General features: G+C 46.1%; 1 protein-coding gene across 6 annotated transcripts in view; it reads right to left on the bottom strand.

Annotated features, from left to right (window-relative positions):
- Nucleotides 1-3,747: 3,747 nt before the first annotated feature.
- The window catches only part of cracdlb (cracd like b), a 259,256-nt gene continuing 249,595 nt past the window's right edge, over nt 3,748-13,408 (bottom strand). For all 6 annotated transcript variants that reach the window (XM_072477181.1, XM_072477184.1, XM_072477180.1 and 3 more), the window contains 2 exons: nt 12,096-12,240; nt 3,748-9,203 (listed from right to left, as the gene is read on the bottom strand). In XM_072477181.1, the coding sequence (XP_072333282.1) occupies nt 9,040-9,203; nt 12,096-12,240 (309 nt within the window). In that variant the 3' untranslated portion in view covers nt 3,748-9,039. The remainder of the gene's footprint in view (nt 9,204-12,095; nt 12,241-13,408) is intronic.

Here is a 13,408-nt window from a genome sequence, read left to right as displayed (position 1 = left end):
GCAGTCGATCAAAATGACGGTCCTTCCGAGGCTTCTCTTTGTGTTCCAGTGCCTTCCCATTTTGATCCCCAAGGCCTTTTTCAAACGGGTAAGCAGGAGCATTATGGGATTTGTGTGGGCGAGTAAGACCCCGAGGGTGAAGAGGGTGTTTTTTGGAGCGTAGCAGGGACAGGGGCTATGTGGCTATTTTGGGCAGCCAATGTGGCGACGATCCATAAGTGGGTAATGGAGGGAGAGGGGGCGGCGTGGAAGAGGCTAGAGATGGCGTCCTGTGTGGGCACGAGCCTGAGGGCGCTGGTGACGGCACCGCTGCCGCTCTTGCCGACAAGGTACACCACGAGTCCGGTGGTGGCGGCGACGCCGAAGATCTGGGGGCAGTGGGGGCGACACAGGGGCGAGGTGGGAGCCTCGGTTTGGTCCCCGATTCGGGAGAATCATCGGTTCGTCCCGGGAAGGATGGATGGGGGGTTTTGGAGCTGGCATCGGGCCGGGATTAGAAGAATGGGGGACCTGTTCATCGATGGGATGTTTGCGAGCCTAAGGGTGCTGTAGGAGAAGTTTGGGCTACCCCCGGGAAATGCTTTCAGGTACATGCAAGTGAGGGCGTTTGTGAGGCGTCAGGTGAGGGAATTCCCGCTGCTTCCTGCACGTAGGATTCAGGACAGGGTGATTTTGGGTGTATGGGTTGGAGAAGGCAAGGTTTTGGCGATTTACCAGGAGCTGCAGGAAGAGGAGGAGGCCTCGGTGGAGGAGTTAAAGGGCAAGTGGGAGGAGGAGCTTGGGGAGGAGATAGATGAGGGTCTGTGGGCTGATGCCCTGAGTAGGGTTAATTCTTCCTCCTCTTGCGCCAGGCTCAGCCTAATACAGTTTAAAGTTGCTCACAGAGCGCATATGACAGGGGCGAGGTTGAGTAGGTTCTTTGGGGTGGAGGACAGATGTGGGAGGTGCTCGGGGAGCCCAGCAAATCACGTCCATATGTTCTGGTCATGCCCAGCACTGGATGGGTTTTGCGAGGACTATGTCCAAGGTGGTGAACGCCCGGGTGAAGCCGAGCTGGGGATTAGCAGTATTTGGGGTATCGGACGAGCCAGGAGTGAAGGAGGCGAAAGAGGCCGGTATTCTGGCCTTTGCGTCCCTGGTAGCCCGGCGGAGGATTTTGTTACTGTGGAAAGATGCGAAGCCCCCTAATGTGGAAGCTTGGATCAATGACATGGCAGGGTTCATCAAGCTGGAGAGGATAAAGTTTGCCTTACAAGGGTCTGTGCAAGGGTTCTCCAGGCGGTGGCAACCGTTCCTAGACTATCTCGCGGAGCGTTAGGAGGTCAGCAGCAGCAGCCCAGGGGCGGGGGTAGAGAGGGAGGGGGGGGTTCTTTTGGGGTGGTGTTTGGATTAAGGTGGGGGGGGGGGGTTCCCTATTTGTGTTTTTTTACTGTTATATGGGGGGTTATTGTATATGGGGAAAATCCAATGTATAATTTCTGCTTGTTGTGCTCTTGTTTCTTTTTTCTTGTGGGGGGGGGTGGGGGTTGTTGAAAAACCACAAGTCTAAATGCATGTCCACCTCGCGGGGGTAGGTCTGCTTTCCTGGGCCTAGGTTCCTATGTGATTCAAAATGGCTGCCATTGAGAAAGGGGTTCGAAAGCTGACAAATTGAGCAGCCTCATAATTTTCATGCCCTGTCTGTTTCCATTCCTGACACCAGCAGGGCCCAAAGATTCAGCCAAATGTGTTGGGTGCAATTTGGTAAATGCCTTTTCATCCTAACCAGTCCAAAGATGTGCAAGTGAGGTGGATTGGCCATGTTAAATTGCCCCTTAGTGTCCAAAGATATGCAGGTTAGGTGGTGGGATAACAGGGATAGGGCAGGGGATTGGGCCTAAGTAGGGTGCTCTTTCAGAGGGTGGTGCAAACTCGATGGGCCAAATGGCCTCTTTCTGCACTGTTGGAATTCTATGGTTTTAACTGAAGATCATTGAAAGGGAGCAGTGATGGCTTCCTGGCCAAGTCAAACCTGATGCGAGGTCGACAGAGGTTCAGAAGAGGCCTACAAGTAACCTTTAAAACATTAAAATATTTCTGTTGGTTTGCCCCTCGGGCGGAGAAGCTGAAATGCTCCTCGAAGCGTGGATATTGGGCCTCCCTTTCTCCGCAATTATCTGAATGCTTGGGGCCTTTCAGCAGGGGTCGTGGTAGCGGCCTACTGCAGCCCAGGTTTTCACTTCTGCCCACCAGCCAGTCAGTGAGTTTAGGAAGGGGGTAGGATGCTAGCTCCGGAAATGTGGCCTGGGAATTAAAACCTCTCTGGGATTCATCATGTGAGTTTGTTGCAGATTTAGATCGCTTACACTCCCACTCTGTAATAAAACTGCTTTAATGTTGTCAGTTTGGCTAATTTGGCACTTTTCTGAGTTAGCAGTGTGTGGGTTGAGGCCCTACACCAGGACTTCAGCAAATAGATTGATACTCCATAGTATTACATCATCAGAGATGGTGTCCCTCAAATTATATATCAAACCAAGTTCTGGTGAAAGGTCACAGACCGAGCTGAAACGTTAACTTGTTTCTCTCTCCACAGATGCTGAGGATTTCCAGTATTTTCTGTTTCTATGTCAGACTAAGATCCTGGTTGACTGCTTACTGGAAGGTTATACACCCCACTTGGCAAAAGGAAAAGCAGGGAGGTCTCCCCAGATATTGGGATGAATTCTCCGTTCTGCCGCCAGGTTCCCCAGCGGCCTGGGGTGGCAACAATGGGAAATCCCATTGGCCAGCGACGGGAACAGAGAATCCCGCTGCCAGTGAACCACCGAGAAACACGTGGATAGGGAAGCGGAGAATTCACCCCATTATCTGTCTCAACCAATGCCACCAAAAAGATGGTTGTTCAACTCTATGCTCTTTGAAGGATCTTGCTGAATGTACATGCCTCACATCAAATAGAAGTCATTCACTGGCCTGATTCCAACTCCAGCCGGCTTGGAGGCAGGGGGGAATGTTAAATCAAGCGGGTCCCTCTAGAGCGCCTCGTTTTGACCCCGACCACTCACCCTCCTTGCCGGGATCTGTCAGTTTGGCCCTGGTGAGAACCCACACTCACCTGCCAGGCTGGATCCAGCACCGAATGTCTCCTTTGGGCCTCCGATTGGTCGGAAGCTCCCTGAGGTGTGAACCTCCTGCTTCTGAGGGGCACAAGCCCTGCCTCAGCTCAATTGACGACCAGTCGGCCATTTTGTGGTTTGGGGGCAGCCATCTGGAGGGTGACTTTTTAAACCGGGGCGACAGGGACTACTGTGTCCCATTAAATCCAGCCCCATGACCTGCATTAAGGTGTCTTGAATGAACTGGTAAGTTGCTGTATGAATTCTAATTGCCTTTGCTCTTCTCATGAGGTACTTCAATTCATTATCTGAAATTGTTCCCACCAACCTCTGTAACCTGGACCACCCTGCTGTTAACTTTGAGCTCAAAATTCACTTTCTAAACACATTCAAGTTTTGGAAGGACAAAGCTGGTGATCTAATTGTAGTGCTGTGTGTTTGACAGTTTAATGGAAATTTCACATGCCCATCTCCAATCTTTACTGAAATCTTCTCCCTAAATTTCACATGGTCACCATTAGATTTACTGAGACCCCAGCGACAACACCAAACCTTAGTGTTCCCATACCATACACACTTAAGCTAGTGTTTGCGAAACGTATTGTACATAAATCACTGCATTCAGTACAAAAAGAATGCACTCTTTAGATTAGTAAAAAATAATCCTTTAATTTCCATCATGAATTAACAAGTAGGAAGTTCTAACAATATAAAAGTAGGGAAAGTAGTATAAATGGAGCAACATAAAGGTAAGGCTGTTTAACAGTCTGGTGCGTCACACAGTGGTGTTAGGTTCAAGCTCGTAGGATTGGAGACCTTAAATGTGTACCAGCTTTGCTGACATCTAATCAGAGAAGTAATCGTAAAAACATCAAATATGCAAAACAGGCACCCCTGACAGATCACCTATTCCCCAATCACACAGCATCTAACCAGGTTTGCCATTACAGGATTTTCGAACCAATGCTGCAGGACACTATTGAATAAATGATAACTCCTCAATGGATCTACTATCCCTTATTGTACGCACTATAAAATTCAGTGCATATGTGGTACCTTCACACAGGCATTTATGAACTAAGTGTGTAATCTATGTGAACCAGCGCGAGTTTACATTTGCAAGTGTGGGGACTTTACGACTTGGAAATTGCTGTTTGCAATATTAGCGCTCAAATCCTTAATATGTTTGTACAATATTTCACCATCTATTGTTGTAACTGAGGTGTCAACCTGTTTGTTTTAAATTAGATGGGGTATCCATTAAATTAGCAGGCAGACAAACATCGTATGGATTTTTTAAGGGTAAAAATGTCTGGGATGACTCCTCACTGGAAGGGCTTCAGTTAATTCGAAAATCATTGTCTCACTACGCACAATATTCCACTGAACCCTTCGCCATGTGTCTGTGCCCCCAATATTACAGACACTTACTTCAAAGATATACTTTTTAAAAAATGGGAAAACTCTCCCTATTATTCTCGCAGTTTATCTGCACCGGCCTCTCTGGATCCTGCACCAATTGCAGCCTGGAGTTGGCTGGATGATCCATTACTGGGTGTCTCTTTGTCAATGCAACTCTGAATCAGCTGCTATGAGGTGTGGGAGACCAGCTTCCGGATAAATCCCCGATTGATTCCCAGGCTTCAGCTACGCACTGCCCTGTATCAATTCAGGCGACACTATGAGTAGGGAATGAAATCCTCCATTCCACCTCTCCATGACACTCTGAGCCAATGCCCCGATGCATGATGCAATTCTGCCACTGATCCACCATTTCAATTTAGTGAGTCTTAGGACACAGTGCAGCAATGTATAGACAAAGAGAATGTATAGTACAGGCTTGTCCAACAAAGGGCTTGAGGTTGGATGTGGCCCTCAAAGCCCCTCTATGTGGCCCGAGGGGGATGTGGCCCTCAAAGCCCCTCTATGTGGCCCGAGGGGGATGTGGCCCTCAAAGCCCCTCTATGTGGCCCGAGGGGGATGTGGCCCTCAAAGCCTCTCTATGTGGCCCGAGGGGGATGTGGCCCTCAAAGCCCCTCTATGTGGCCCGAGGGGGATGTGGCCCTCAAAGCCCCTCTATGTGGCCCGAAGGACTAGTTTTCAAAATGTTGGTCAAATGTAAGTTTGATTTCGCATGGAGCTTGTCCTCCAATTGCAGGCTGTTTATTTCCCACGTTTTCTGCTGATAGGTTGACTAGAGAGCCTATTAGCGGAAAATGTGGGAGAGAAACAGTCTGTGATTGGCTGAGCAGCCAACAGCAGCACGGCGAGTTCCAGGGAAGGGTGAGAGAGCGTGAGGAGGGGTGAGTGTGAGAATAGGAGGTGCGGGAGAGAGCGTGAGGGAGGATGAGAAAGCGTGAGGAGGGATGAGAGCATGAGGAGGGATGAGAGCATGAGGAGGGGTGAGAATGTGTGAGGAGGGATGAGTGAACGTGAGGAGGGATGAGAGACCGTGAAGAGGGAAGAGAGAGTGTGACAAGGTGTTAGAGTGCACGAGGAGGACTGAGGAAACATGAGGAGTTATGTGAGAGTGTGAGAAGGTGTTTGAGAGCATGAGGAGGGATGAGAGAATGAGTGGGGATGAAAGAGCGTAATCGTTTCTGGGCCTTCTGGCCAGGGTGACCGTGAGATCAGGTGTAATGCCTGGATTTGGTATGTCTCTCCTGTGGGGACCATGAATTGGATTCAATTTGACTTGGTTTCTGGAGCAGGCACGGAGCTAGATTAAGGGTTTGTCCCTGTCCACACTCTGAGCTCTGGCTTTGTAACTTTGATAAAGTAATAACATTTTTTTTAAAGGGATTAAAGAGCGTGAGAAGGTGTTAGAGATGTGTGAGGAGGGATGAGAGAATGTGAGGAGAGATGTGAGAGTGTGAGGAGAAGAGGGGGAATGAGAGAGTGTGAGGAGGAGAGGGGGAATGAGAGAGTGTGAGGAGGGGAGAGGGTCTGGGAGAGTGTGAGGAGGGGAGAGGAGGGATGAGAGAGTGTGAGGAGGGGAGGGGGCATGAGAGTGTGGGGAGGGGAGAGGGTGTGAGGAGGGGAGGGTGTGAGAGAGTGTGAGGAGGGGAGAGGAGGGATGAGAACGTGAGAACCAGGGGCTGGTTTAGCACAGCGGGCTAAACAGCTGGCTTGTAATGTAAAACAATGTCAGCAGCGCGGGTTCAATTCCCGTACCAGCCTCCCCGAACAGGCTCTGGAATGTGGCGACTCGGGGCTTTTCACAGTAACTTCATTGAAGCCTTCTTGTGACAATAAGCGATTATTATTAGTGTAAGAGGAGTGGCGGCAGGCAGAATGTATCCATCAGCCTGGCTCATTGCCAGGCTCAGAGCTCTCATTCACCCTCACCCACACCATCATGCACTCTCAAAGTCTGAGTCTGAGAGTGAGCTGGAAACACACACTCTCACACTATTACACTCTAATATCCATCTTCATTTATTATTCTTTCTTTTTTTGCTCAGCAAGTTGTTCCTTTTCATATTTAAAAAAAAAATGTTATGGCAAACTTTTTCTTTCCAAAATTTGCTCATCAGCCGTTGAGCACGAAAAAGTTTGAAATGTGGTGCCCCACGTAAGGAGATTGGACAAGCCTGTGTTTCTCGATTCCCACGTAATGTAAAAGGGCTATTCCAAACATTGACTCCTCTTTCGTAAAAAGGGGAAGAAAAATTTCTATTTTTCATATAAACTCCTTACAAATAGTCACTCTGGAAGATGCATACTTTCTCACTCGGGAGTGAGCAAACAGTTAAAAACATGTCACTGGAGTGCGCTGTGAGCATTCAGACTTTCTCAATAGCAATTCACCCACATAAATAGCTGACTAAAGTCATTCAAACACTCATACTGCGTGAATACGCATTACGTGGCCTGACAACAGAATTAGATACTGTGCATGATGCAATACACAGTGCTTTAAATATATAAACAGGTACACACACACATACATACATACATGCATACCAGGCATAAATATAAATGTAAATCAGTGGAAATGTTGAGTAAGGAAAGGAAGCTACTAAACCCACAATTTGTGATTGACAAAACAGAGAACTTCCCCTGCCTAATATATTAGAATCTCGTAAACTATTAAAAGTTGCATTTTTTGCAGGGAAGTATATGGAGTGAAATTACTAACAGATGATAATATGTCAGATCTGAATCTATTACCTAAAGATACAGGGTTTCAGCACTTTTTGAAAGTGCGTGTTATCTATGATTTGTTCCAAAACAATTAACTCTTTGCACCAAATGCAACTGTATCACAGTGAGAGTTAACTTCTGGCAATTTAGGAAAATATTTTGGCAGGTACATATTTACACATTAGAGTTCTCACTAAGTATGAATATGATAAAGTCATTAAAGGTTAAAACATATAGTGCAATTTGCATTGTTACAAGTATTTAAATGCAGCCATGGACAATATAATTAGTTTGCTATGATACAAGATTCTTGAAAAATATTTTACACATTTTCCTGTGCAAATGACCACACTGCTCCTGTGGGTCTATTCAGTTACAATTACGTTATTGATATATGTGCTCATTCTCTTACAGCTAGGGAGTAACACTGTACCAGTTCAACTGCAGCCTTACAAAATAGGATGCCTGGCATCCGCTAATAACGGTGAAAAGAATTTCAGAGACAGTTAGCTGGGTGTTTTATTAAGTCCTTCTCAAGGGCAATTAGGGATGGGCAATAAATGCTGGTCTATACAGCGACGCCCACATCCCTTGAATGAATAAAATAAAAACATGATACACAGTAAGTTTAACATGCTCAGGAGGAGCAGGCTTCTTTAGATTATGGTTACCAAAACTTCCCACCACTGGAGAAGTCCCTTGTTTCATGTCTGGATCTGTTGTAGACTGACTGATTCACTGATAATTCTGTTAGCATTGTGTCAAGTGATTAGCAGGATACACAAGATGTGCCTTAGCTTTTTCTCATCGAGCAGTTCTTATGTTCCCACTGAAAGTCCCACCGATCGGCACACCCGGAATAACCCGTTTCATCTGGGACATCTTGACATTAAGCAACGGCTAATTTGTGGATCTAACAAGGTAGCACTCCCACCCCAATGCTGGTCAGAATCGAGCCTGGCAAAACCCTGCAGGATGTATGTACTGATTTGCTTGAAGCAGAAATAATTACAACCGATGTTGACATTAAACCCAAAATGTGAAATGCTAAGCAAACTTGAGCACAAATTATATCCAACACGAGACACATCTGATAAAATGTGAACTCGTGTGCGTATATCCCACACTTTTAGTGTGTCATTTATAATTTTCCTTTAACGAGAATGGAACTATAATTCAGAATGGCAAATCGTTACAAACATTTACCAATACGTAGGAAGCATACAAACGTAACTTTTTACACTTGATTCAAAACATGCTTCTTTTTCAATGTGGATCGACGAATGTAAGTGTAGTTGGAAGTGTTTTTGACAGAAGGAGCTGACGTTCTCTCTCTCACTCTGCTCCGTTGGTCACATTGCCATAAAGCACCTCCTGTACCCTAAACGAATGGAGCAAGCTAATAACACAAACAATGCTTTACCTATGCCCGCCTACAAGGAGACATAAAGGAAATTGACATTTGGTTCCTGCACTGTCCCAAACAAGTAGATCTCGGAGCATGACAAGAAGCCATTTCATGCCGTCTGGAATCTGTATTGCACTTATTGTTTGATCACCACCCCACTCACAGCCTCATCAGAATCCAGTGCTGTCATACACTAGATGTAGCACTCTGGGGAAAGCCCTATTTTAGTTTTTTTGAACAAAAACGACAGAACGTTAAGTTGACCTACGTTTCACCAACACAGGATCCTAACTCATTGTCAATCAACATTATAGACAATCTAACGCATGGCCAAAAACTAGCAGCTATGAGGGTTCCAGGTATAACTTAGAGGTTCCCTGTGGAAGTCTATTTGATTATCTGTGGCATGTCGCTCCAAGCTTTTGCCTTTTTCTTGGCAAGTTCCATCCACGATGGCTGACTGGATGAAGGAGAAGTTTTCTCTTTGCTGTGTTGATCTTTTCCATCTTTGTCACTAGCACTCTGTGGTGTTGCCGATGAATGCCTATTTGCTGTAAGTACAATAATACATCTTTAAAAAACTTATATACCTGTCAGAGAAAATAGAATCCAGTTATTTACACAGGTCTACAAGTTCAGGGTGCCTCTTCTTGTAACATTGCAAAACACCTCATGGACACGTTGACATACAAGATGGGGTAGGGTAAGAATAGATTATGTAAATAATGTGATTTAAAATGTTGTGCTAAATAAATCAATTATAAAAAATTGATTCGCTGACTGCAACTGTAAAGTATGTCACAATACAACTTTTTGTGAAATCCTCCTTTAATTAGTAAAGCGATTAATGTACAAATGTAAAATACCGAACAAAATTTTTATTTGCAATATCAAAACATTAGAACATAGAACATAGAACAATACAGCGCAGTACAGGCCCTTCGGCCCACGATGTTGCACCGAAACAAAAGCCATCTAACCTACACTATGCCATTATCATCCATATGTTTATCCAATAAACTTTTAAATGCCCTCAATGTTGGCGAGTTCACTACTGTAGCAGGTAGGGCATTCCACGGCCTCACTACTCTTTGCGTAAAGAACCTACCTCTGACCTCTGTCCTATATCTATTACCCCTCAGTTTAAAGTTATGTCCCCTCGTGCCAGCCATTTCCATCCGCGGGAGAAGGCTCTCACTGTCCACCCTATCCAACCCCCTGATCATTTTGTATGCCTCTATTAAGTCTCCTCTTAACCTTCTCCTCTCCAACGAAAACAACCTCAAGTCCATCAGCCTTTCCTCATAAGATTTTCCCTCCATACCAGGCAACATCCTGGTAAATCTCCTCTGCACCCGCTCCAAAGCCTCCACGTCCTTCCTATAATGCGGTGACCAGAACTGTACGCAATACTCCAAATGCGGCCGTACCAGAGTTCTGTACAGCTGCATGCAACATGACCTCCCGACTCCGGAACTCAATCCCTCTACCAATAAAGGCCAACACTCCATAGGCCTTCTTCACAACCCTATCAACCTGGGTGGCAACTTTCAGGGATCTATGTACATGGACACCTAGATCCCTCTGCTCATCCACACTTTCAAGAACTTTACCATTAGCCAAATATTCCGCATTCCTGTTATTCCTTCCAAAGTGAATCACCTCACACTTCTCTACATTAAACTCCATTTGCCACCTCTCAGCCCAGCTCTGCAGCTTATCTATATCCCTCTGTAACCTGCTACATCCTTCCACACTATCGACAACACCACCGACTTTAGTATCATCTGCAAATTTATTCACCCACCCTTCTGCGCCTTCCTCTTGGTCATTGATAAAAATGACAAACATTGTTAAGTATAATCAGCTTATTTTCCTATCCTTAATACTGCATTCCTTTAATTAGGCAGCACGGTGGCACAGTGGTTGGCACTCAGCGACAGGAACCCAGGTTCAATTCCAGCCTTGGGTGACTGTCTATGTGGAGTTTAATGTGTAGGGTAGATGAAGTTATGGGGTTATAGGGTGGGGGAGTGGGCCAAGGTAGGGTGCTCTTCCATAGGGTCGGTGCAGACCCGATGGGCCAAATGGCCTCCTTCTGCACTTTAGGAATTCCGTTCTATCACTTATAAGCCCTCTTAATTAGTGTTGCATTTATATTTTACCTTCATTTACCACAGGCTTTAACAGGAATGTTTTTATTTGCATCATTAGTCTGTATGGACCTGCTGGTGGGGAAATTTGATTTCTGTCCAAAACTGGCCCAAGTAGTTTTTTTGATTGGATTTATTTTTGGTTGTTGTGGGCAAATACAGCTGCAAGTTGACAAGTGTTGGAAGGCAGAGAATTGGCCAGTTCCCATGCTGAGCCAACCAGCAGGTTTGGCCTGAGAGTGGGGAACGGGCCAAGCATCCTTGACAGCCAGGATTACAAGTTTCTCCTGTTCATAATCTTGAAGTCGGGGGAGAGAGAGGGTAGATTTTCCGTACTGGGAGTTCCGGTGAGTGGAGCTCCCCACTGTACAAAACGGGGCAATGTGCGGCCTTGGCCGTGCATTCCCCGTTCAGGCCCCTTGTACATCATGAATTGTGTTGAATAGCCATGTGTTTCTCAACACTGCGAGCGTTGGGAATCATGCAGCTAAATGCGCTCACTATGCCACTTTGTTCCCTTTTGGGAGAATCGCGCCCTTAATGCCAGATTTATACTGAATTCAAATTTCACCATCTGCCATGGTGGGATTTGAACCTAGATCCCCAGAGAATTAGTCCCTGGATTACTAGTCCAATGATAAAACTATTGCAAAAAGACATCCTAACACAATACTAGCCGAACCAGATTATTCATCTTTGGCCTCCTGTCCAAGTTTATTTTCAGACCCCAATAGGGGTGAGGCCAGAGGCAGTGTCAGGATAATTTATCCTCATTGCCAGATGTAAAGATGCACGTTCAGAGACTCCATTAGTGAACACAAAAGGCATTTATTAATAAGAATTGCACTGCACAGCATGCTGTGACTAGCTCCCAAAATGCCTCTGCCTAGGAGCCTCTCTCACCATGGGGCTGATTTCACACTCAGTCCCAATTGGTCACCCAGGCCATGTGACCCTTACTTTGCTCTGTTGCCCTTAAAGGGGCAATCACCACAGTCCCTTAGCCTGAAATTGTACCTCCTTGTTCTGGATTCTATAGCCAGCAGGGAGAGATAACCTCTCAGTATCTATCCTTTCAAGCCCCTTCACAATCTTGGGTGTTTCAATGAGATCACCTCCTATTCTTCTAAATTCCCAAGAGGATAGGCCCAGTTTACTCGGCCCCTTATCACTGGACTACCCTCCCATCCCAGAGACCAATCCAGTGAACCTTCGCTGTACTGTTTGGGCCTATCAGTGCTGGCAGTGACCTTTATGTTAAACATTCTGTATAAATGTCTCCAGTTTTACCTGTCACAGGACTGGGAATGGGAGAAACCTTCTGTTGGGGCTCTTCCACACTTGACTTTAGTTCCGGTTTGCTGTCTTGAGGTTTGCATGGAGACGACGACTTGTGGTGGTTGTTTTTGAGTTTAGTTGGTGACTTTAAGACCTCCTGAAAAGAAAAAGAACACATGTGAATTTTCATGGAGTCTGCAATTTTGCATGGCAAAGTCATTTATTTTGTGTGTAAAATGTAAAAGCAGAAATGCACTCTGGTGTAAAGCTACGTAGAAACAGATTAAGGTAATCTTAACCTGCAGTATCGGGTGGAATCTTCCGTTTTCAACGCACGCTGCCTGACAAAATGGTGTGACACCTGTGCTGACTCTGAGGAGGAAGGGCCGCCATACCTTCTGCTCATCAGGTAGTTAAGCGGACAGCAGTGGGCCTTCCTCTCGACTGAGGACTCCGGAGGTCAATGCGCCGCCCGCCAAGAGCTGGCCACCAATCAATTGACTTTTGGGCAGTCTCCAAATTCTCCTGTCCCGCCCGCAATGATACCCACCCCTGGCGGGATTGGAAAATCCCAGCCAATAGGTTTTCTTTGCAAACAAGCTGCGAGGAACCAAGATAGGAGGCGAGCCTTCGAAAGGACAATAACAAGGCTGTATGGCGGACAAGGCAGTTGAGAAGATTAGGATGCTTCATGTGCAGCTCATCGTGAGCTGGTAAGCAGGCCTCAGTTTGGTGCTCGAGTTAATTATGAAAATATACGCACAGAGACGTGTACGGCCCAAGGCAGCTCACCAACAGAACCTTCATCACCAACCCTCCCTCTAAAAAATTAGAGTTCTTGGCACATTAAGAAGTTCATGGCCTAGTAACGATGGTCGTGTTTGATTACCCTGAGATAACCAGGTTTGTATTAGGAACATAGTAACAGGGAACGGCCATTCAGTCCATCAAACCTGATCATGGCTGGTCATTTACCTCAACACCGTTTCCCCGCACTATCCCCATATCATTAGGATCCAGGAATCTATTGAATTCTGCCTTGAACATACTCAATGATTGAACTTTCACAGCTCTCAGTATATAATTCCAAACACTCACCACCCTCGGAGTGAAGAAATTCCTCCTCATCTCAGTCTTAAATGACCTACCTCTTATCCTGAGATTATATTCTCTGGTTTTAAACTCATCAGCCATTGAAAACATCTGGGGCGGGATTCTCTGATTCTGAGGCCACGTTGACGCCGTTGTAAACACCGTCGCTTTTCTTGACGGCGTCAACATGGCCTCGGGAGCAGTGATTCTGACCCCGACAGGGGGCCAGCACA

The sequence above is a fragment of the Scyliorhinus torazame genome, chromosome 15, assembly GCF_047496885.1.
Source record: "Scyliorhinus torazame isolate Kashiwa2021f chromosome 15, sScyTor2.1, whole genome shotgun sequence".
NCBI lineage: Eukaryota > Metazoa > Chordata > Chondrichthyes > Carcharhiniformes > Scyliorhinidae > Scyliorhinus > Scyliorhinus torazame.
The sequence above is the reverse complement of the archived record's forward strand: the minus strand, read 5'-3'. Positions and strand labels throughout refer to the sequence as shown.